This window comes from Belonocnema kinseyi, chromosome 6 (assembly GCF_010883055.1).
Source record: "Belonocnema kinseyi isolate 2016_QV_RU_SX_M_011 chromosome 6, B_treatae_v1, whole genome shotgun sequence".
Taxonomy (NCBI): Eukaryota; Metazoa; Arthropoda; class Insecta; order Hymenoptera; family Cynipidae; genus Belonocnema; species Belonocnema kinseyi.
Window position 1 is genome coordinate 89,794,694 of NC_046662.1, and position 8,309 is coordinate 89,803,002.

The following is an 8,309-nucleotide window of genomic DNA, read 5'->3' on the forward strand; positions in this document are numbered from 1 at the left end:
CACACACATACAACCGAGTGCTCAACGGACCCCTCGCCGTCAGGGCGTCCACCGAGGCCGAATATTACATCCACCCTCCCCCTACATGTGTTTTCTTTTTTTTTGTCTCTTAGGTAGACGCTTGGAGACCCCTAAGCCAACGGAGCCTCAGACGCATCGAGGAAGCCCCAGCTTTACTCCGGAGGCAGAAGAGGGCCCCCAGGCACCACTAGTTCTTGGGGACAGTCGTCAGCCCCCTCGAAAAACAAATTCATTTAAGAACCCCTTATGCGGTTATCGAGCAAGTCTCATGAATCCCCAAGTCCCAGCACGGAAGCATTGTCGACCTAATCTTCGCAAAGGCTTTGCCCTCCGTTGCCGGCAAGAATTGCAGGAACAGGAAAACGTGCCCCTGGGTACCTACGGACCGATTCCACCACCCTATAGGGCGTTTCATCGCTCATCAGTGGATCTACGTAGAGTGCTCGAGACGCGCTGTCCCTTGAATCTGAACTACCCGGATCTCTATCCTCTTTGTGATCCCGAACAAGTTCCTAAGCACCGCGAAAAGACCTCTCCCTCAAACGCTTCGTCACCAGACGAGCCCATCGAAGACTTTAACAGTCCTCCTAATCAGCCGGTAAATCTCCCCCCGATAAAAAATTCTTTCGACCATCAGAACGAAGTCATCACTAGCCCTCCCAGCAACTCGCCCTCTCGACAGCTCTCTCCACGTCCCGGAGCCCCCGCGCCCCTAGAGACATCGACTTGCGAGCTTCCATGCAACAACCCCCCCCCCCGTCAGGACAAATCTTAAAAGCAAACGCCACAGCCGATTTTGGCAGTGAAGATGAGGTCTTGGAACTCAGCAATTCGCCTATCAAGTTTAGCCTGATGAACAGTACCCCGTGCATCATCGGCGACGCCCAGTGCACTGCAAAAGGGACGATCAAGCCCTCCATAAAGAACCGACAGTGGGAAAAGTATATAGCGGACGGTGCAGTTCCCCTTTCCAACATGCTTCGAGGTAATCTGCCGGTAGCCGCTGATGACCTCGCCGTCGACTGGTACATGTCCTATCCGGTCAGCCTTAACCGAGAACCACCATTCGCTCGGCACCGACCTCGCGGACACCCCGTACCTCTCTTCTAAGCTCCCACTACCTCTTCACCCCTCTAGTCCCCAGATGTTCGAGTTACCCTATAAGTTGACTACAAATTTTTGGCGCTTAACGTGGGGCAACGATCTACGCTCATAGCCGGAATCCAACGTACTTCACCGGGATGACCGCCCGCACACAGGAGCCTCGTGTCCTAAGGAGTCTCGTCATCCCCAGGGGAAGCTCCTACACTTCCGGGAGTGGAAACTAACACCCGGTGGCGCCCAATCTTTATACGCCTAGTCAGAGACCTACTTCCGATCCCACCAGCTGGGATTCCTCATCACCGGCCTATTTCTCGCCCCGCCGCAGGTCTACTTCCGACTTCTTGATCAGGATAACTACCCCCCCCCCCCGGACAGTTGACGGATCGAGTTCTCGAGCGAGGAACCACAACGGACTTGCCAAACGCCCAGAAAAATTTCGAGATTGTTCAACACTTACCCATGAACAACTCAAACCTCAGGGCAAAAATTAGACCAGCAGCATCAGTCTCAAGAATGGAGGAGTCCGCGTCTAACTCGGTTCCCACTTTTGATGGTACTCAAGATCATGCCTTGAGTGGTGCGCCTGAACCTACTCTCAACGGTGTTCAGGCATCCAATCCTAACGATGTTCAGGCATCAACCGCTAACGGGCCCCCTGCTTCCTCTTACAGCGGAATACAAGCGCCCATCCTTAATGGTGCTCCAGGATCCGCCATTCACGACGTCCAGCCACCCACCTTCAACAGGGTCCAAGCGCCCACTCTACACGGTATTCCAGCATCAACCTCCAATGGGCCTCCTGTTCCTCTTCATAACGAGGTATAATCGTCCATCCCTAATGGTGTCCCAGGACTCGCCATCTACGGTGTCCAGGCACCCGCAATCCACGATGTCCAGGCACCTACTCTACACGGTATTCCAGCATCAACCTCCAACGGGCCTCGTGTTCCTCTTCATAACGAGGTATAATCGTCCATCCCTAATGGTGTCCCAGGACCCGCCATCTACGGTGTCCAGGCACGCACCTTCAACGGGGTCCAGACACCAGCTTACAACGGGAATCAGGTTTTACCCCACCACGGTGCCCAAGCACCCGCCTTTAACGTCGCCCAGTCACCCGTCTTTACCGACGCCCGTGGACCCGCCTTTGAACAAGGTGCATGCACCCACCTACGACCAGACTTATGTATCCGCCTACAATGATGTTCAGGTAACAAACTACTATGGTAACCAAGAACGCATCCTTCACGGTGCTCAGGCACCTACTTACAACGGGACACTGGCGTCCATGTTCTACGGTGCCCAGGCACCAGCCTTCCACGGTATCCAGGCACCTAACCCCAGCGGTTTTCAAGTACCGACCTACGACGGGACTCAAGTTCCATCCCACACCGGTACTCCAGCTGTTGCTTCCAGTGGCGCTCAGGCGCCCATCTTCACCTGGGCACATGGACCCACTCTCAACGGTGTTCAGACACCTACCTCCCACGGGACTCACGTGCCCGCCTACAACGATACCCCAGAATCCGCCATCTACCGGTCCCGCATGCCCGTCTACAATTATACCCAAACATACCCACATTACTCGGTGCAAGCACTCACAACCTATGAGGTCCCGCCACCCGTCGACCATTGGGGGCAAACTTATCCCATAGCATGAGCACGCTTTGTGGCCCTCTTAAATCCGAATTTAGTGGAGGAGACCTCGAGGACCTATTCGGGTTCTTGAACGAGATGGAGCAATACCTGGATGTATCGAACATCCCGATCTTAGAACGTGCTTCGGGCGCCCTCCCTCCTAGAAGACGCGGCCTGGTGGTGGGATCCTTATAAAGGTCTGGCGTTTGAGTGGAACCGCTTTCGGCAACTTTTAATCCAACGCTTTGACAACCAGGCCACACAAGGCAGTCTGTTATCTGCCCTATATTCACAGAAGCAGGGCGAGAGGGATCCGGTGAGCGTCTTCCTGCAAAAGAAAATGCTCCTGAACCGCCGTCTGAGAAGAAATGAGCCCGAGGAGACCCTAGCATCCACCTTCCTAGAATTACTAAGACCAACCATCTGACAAGGGATAAGGACAGCTGGAGCCCGAACCTATTACGACTTAGTCACCTTTGCCAACCATGCCGTGGCAGATGAAACTGAACTGCAGAAAAATACTTTCCGCAGAAATGAAAACAGGACTGTCTAGAGAGGAATAAACCAATGGAACAACCTGGCAAAGGTAATCCCATCCCTTCTGAAGAGAAAGGAAAATATCTGGCTCCAGAAAACTGTAGACGGCCGGCAAGGCCGCCCGAAAAAAACAATTTTCAATAAGCGTGAGAACGGCTGCGAGGACCAGGCTGAGATTGCCTCGAGTTCTCGTACAGTTTAATAATCACCACATTTATGCTCTCTTCGATTCTGCGTCAACGGATAATTTTGTTCATCCACGTTATCTGACAGATGAGCAGATTCAAAATCTGAAGCCCTGTTCCGAGAACGCCGAGGTAGCCATGAACGACGTATCAATGCAACTGATGGGCGAATTGATCGCGGAATTCTCCATCGAGGGTTACGTTATGATCACCACATTCTTCGTTAGTTCCAAGATGAGAGACCCGGTCATTCTAGGAGATCTTTGGATTTCAGAACAGGAGGTTATTTATAATAAACTTCAAGGCTGTCTGAACGCTGGGAAAAATCAGCGTATCACAATTCGATTGACTGATCTACCGTCAGTCACCAAGGCGGGTCACATCGATTTAAATCAAATACAAACGGAACTTCCAACACAATTTGCCGAGCAATTTAAGGGCATTTTGCAGCAATGATGTTTGGCATTCCACATGGAGGGACATCTGTCCCAAACGCGGTCTATTAGCCACAAAATTACCATGACCTCGGACAGACCGATTAGACAGCGTCCTTACCCTTACTCTCAGGAGTAAAATTCGGATTATAGAAAAGCAAATTCAGGAAATGCTTAATCTACGAATAATTGAGCCATGCGTATCCCCGTATTGCTCACCAATCGTTCTAGCAAAAAAGAAAAGCAGGGAATCAAGATTTTGCATAGATTTCCATCGATTGAACGCTATTACAGAGGATACCAAGGCTCCTTGAAGGAACTTGGCAATGCCAAAGTATTCACCACTATGCATCTGATAAGCGGGTATTAGCAGGTGCCAATGGATCCTGAGTTTCGAAAGTACACAGCTTTCGCATCACCAAATGGGGGAATGTACCGTTTTCTGAAAACGCCGTTTGGTTTAAAAAACGCCCTAAATACCTTCCAGACTTTCAGGTCTCAAATAGTACTCCAAGGGTACATTAATAAATTTGCATCGTATACCTCGATGACTTAATTATTTATTCCCTAAACTGGCAAGAACACCTCCTACATATTAACCTTCTACTAGAAAGACTTGAGATGCATGGCCTGACCTGTGCTCTGGAAAATGCTTTTTTGCAAGAACTAAAGTGCAGTATCTCGGTCACGCATTTAAAAAATATAAACCATTTTTGAATCGTAAGTTCACATTAATTACCGACAATCGATCTCTAGACTGGTTAAATCGATACAAAGGTACCAGTACCAAATTGGAGAAATGGGCTTGTCTGCTGGACAGCGTTAGTTTCGACCATAAATATTGCCCTTCTGCACAATCGGCATTACCCAGGGCACTAGCGTCACGGCCGGATGAAACATGTGTTTCGAAGGTACTCGATGACGATAAGCAATTATTACTATCAGGACTTGAATCGACCCCCAGCACTTCCCGTGTCTACCTTGCTACTATCACGGTACCGAATTTCTATGCGGAAATTTTACGTTTACAGCAAGAAGACGAGAAAATACGCCAACCTGCAGCCCAGTGGCACATCATCTCTGAAGAGGTTCATCGTTCTCCCCAAAAAGAGCGTTTTTCCCAACGCTTTAAAGTAGACGTTTCCGGCCTCTGGAAAAGTTGCGAGACCCGGTGGTCAATAATGGTACCGGAGAACTCCTATGAACGAGTTCTCTACGAGTACCATGACAGTGGTTTACCTGGGATAGGATTCGTAGCGACGTACTAAATTATGTGCGGACCTGCCTCTTATGCGCCTGATGGGGCCCTATCCTAGATCTTCTCGTGGCAAAAAATTTCTGCATGTCGTTATCGACTTATTTTCTAGATGGGTCGAGACCTTCCCACTCGGTGATGCCAAGGCCAAGAAAATCGTTGAACTCACGGAGTCCGAGGTATTTCGGCGTTGCGGTTACCTTCGGACCTTTCTTACCGACAACGGCACCTGATTTAAGGGAAAAGTGTGGCAAAGAGCTTGCGCCCGGTGGGGTGCCGAGCCATGGAGGACACCAACCTACCATCCACAGGCCAATCCGATGTAGCGAAGAAATCAAGAGCTCAAGAAGGAATGTGGTTGCGTCTCCCTGTGCAAACTCACCGGAATTGGGACAAGGACACTCCTGAGATCCTCTTTAATCTACGCAATCGCAGAAATTCGGCCACGGGAAAGACTCCGAGTGAGGTGCTTTTCGGCACTTCCATGAAAAGACCCGGAGAATGGGCGTTTCCAGAGCCCCCTGTCGTCTAATCTCAGCTTCAATGTGAGGAGATTGCGGAGGAAGTACGGAGTCATCAAGCCCGTTACATTAATAAAAAATATTACCCCCAACCAAGAAAACCTCCACATTATCAAGTGGGTGATATGGTACGCGTTCGGGCATGTATCTTGTCCGACAAGGGGCGCGGCTTTAACGCCGCCATCGCCCCGAAGTGGCAAGGACCGTGTCAGGTCATACAGCACTTAGGCGGTGAAGTCTACCAGGTACAGATGGCAAACCGTCCGGTAAAAATCACCGGAGCGAAGATGCTTCCATTTTACCAGCGTAAAGTACTCAAATCTCTCTCCTCTGGACCAGGCGTGATTTGTGGCGTCCAGGAGGAGATGACTAATCAATCGTCGTCACACTAAGTGAGAGAGATAAACGAGCCAAGGATTGCTAAAAGACAAGCAAGGCTCTTAGATGAGGAACCAGCCGGTGTTCAAGTGAACAAATGCGTCTTCATTCACGAGACTGAGGATCATGAAACCGACACGCTTTCCAATGCCTCGTTGGCCCCTTCGCGGGATCCAGAAACCCGAATTCTCCCAAGGAAGAGACTGCTGAACCAAGGATGACTCAAGGGCGATCGAGTCCCTCGGATGAGGAAATACTTGGTGTGCAAAAACGAGTACCCCGACGAGGAAGAAGCCCGGACGACCTCGAGGGAGAATGAAGAGACCGCCGCGATGTGAGGACTTCCACCTCGATACGATTTCTGGCCTCGTAGCAAGTAGCGCTTTCTTAATGTAAATACATGTAAATAAAAAAACTGACTTATATACGTAAGACCTTTATTTTTTTTGTAGCTTTAATACGAATGTATTTTAAACAGTAAACTTAGCCTTTTAAGTTAACTTTAATTATTTTACAGTGTACTTAGTTGTAATTCTTTTAGAAGACTTCGTAGTTTAAAGAAAATTTTGATCAAGTTAATCCTAAATAATAATATTTATCACCCAAAACGTCGCAGAAAGACCCGGTGGAAATTTTTGCCCACCAGCGTGCGGGCAAATTTTAAGTAATAATTAAAGTTTTCTTTCTTGCGACATTTTGGGGCTGATTATAGAAAAGTTTACATTTACATGGAATTAAATAGCGTCGAAAATGTACCCGTTAGTATAAGTTAGTATTAGGTTTGTATTTGCTTAAAGACTTTATTAATAAAGTAAACAGGAGACTAACTCTGTGTTAGTCTCTGAATTACTCTAGATTTTACTATCTTATGTTAGTAATCTTGTTTCTTTCAGGTAAGTATAAGAGTTTTCAGATGAAGGTTTCGTCATAATATCAGCTAAATTTTCATCAGTTGAAATCCACTGCATTTTGACCTTTTTTTCATCAACGCATTGTTTGATGAAATTACTATGTGAATCTGCCATGGACTTTCTAGATCCAGTTTCCTCTCTGAATGCTAACTCTTTATGAATGTATTCCAGATTCATGTCGCAAGTTTTAAGTTTATGGCTTCCGTCCATTTCAGTATAGTCTCTCGCTGAACGGTTATCGCACCATATTGTTACTGGAAATAGAGTATGTCTGATTATGTATCTGATTGATTTGTCTAATGCTATTAACTCTTGACATGCGTCACTAACAGCTAAATATTTTTCTTGGTAAGTAGACAAGGCTGTACAGGTTTGCTTCCAACTTCTCCAAGCAATTACATCTCTAAATACTTTTATCATATAACCACTCGTTGATGTGAAATTTTCACAGTCTCTGAAGCTCGAATCACTTAATGCCTCTAATTTCTCTGAATTTGATGTAAATTTTAATCCTAACTCTGTTATACCTCTTAAATATGTTAAAACTCTTTTAACTTCATTCCAATCTTCTTCAGTTGGATTCAACTGTTTTCTTGCTAGATAATTTCCAGCAGATTGATGCAGATTGATGCAGATTGATGCAACACAATACTTTTCTCCTTTCTATCCCTCTGAATGGTCATGAAAAGCATTGCTTGGATGAGTTTTGATTTCATTAAGCTTGTCTGAATCATTGCTGGCAATTAGCATGCCATCTACATATAGTATGACCATAGCTGATTTTCCACGTTTCCTTCAAGTAAATAGGCAGGGATCATGCAGATAATTTTCTAAGCCTAGTGTACGTGACTTTTCGGAAAATTTCTTGTTCTATTTCTTTGGACTTATTTTTAACCCGTATATAGACCTCTTTTTTTTTCATAACCTCAGAAAATTTTCCACCAGTGTACTCTGTACCTCTGTCTGATTTGATGTAGCAAACCTTTGCATTTACACCCAATATATTTCTTGCAGATATTAAATAGCACTTTAAAGCTTGTCCTGTTTCGTCTTTTGATTTCAGACAGTATATTTTAACATACCGAGAAAAATCATCAACAAATGCTATAATGTATCTATTTTTCGTTGGCCTTGAAATAGGTTTGATCGGACCCATTACATCTGAATGTATGATTTGTAGTGACCTATTTGTTCTTCTCCTATTTTTTTTAAAGGGCAGTTTCTACATTTTCGATAATATGAATACTTCGCATTCTCTGATTGACTCATCAAACCTTTGCTGACATCTCGGCAAATACTGAATCGTCTCCCTCCGAATCCAAGGA

At 46.7% G+C, this 8,309-nt stretch overlaps 1 protein-coding gene across 1 annotated transcript; it reads left to right on the forward strand.

Moving 5' to 3' along the window:
• The first annotated feature begins 1,963 nt into the window (after window positions 1-1,963).
• Window positions 1,964-2,785, forward strand: LOC117175493 (deleted in azoospermia protein 3-like). The gene has a single exon (XM_033365199.1). The coding sequence runs from the start codon at window positions 1,964-1,966 to the stop codon at window positions 2,783-2,785; it is 822 nt and encodes a 273-aa protein (XP_033221090.1).
• Window positions 2,786-8,309: the final 5,524 nt, after the last annotated feature.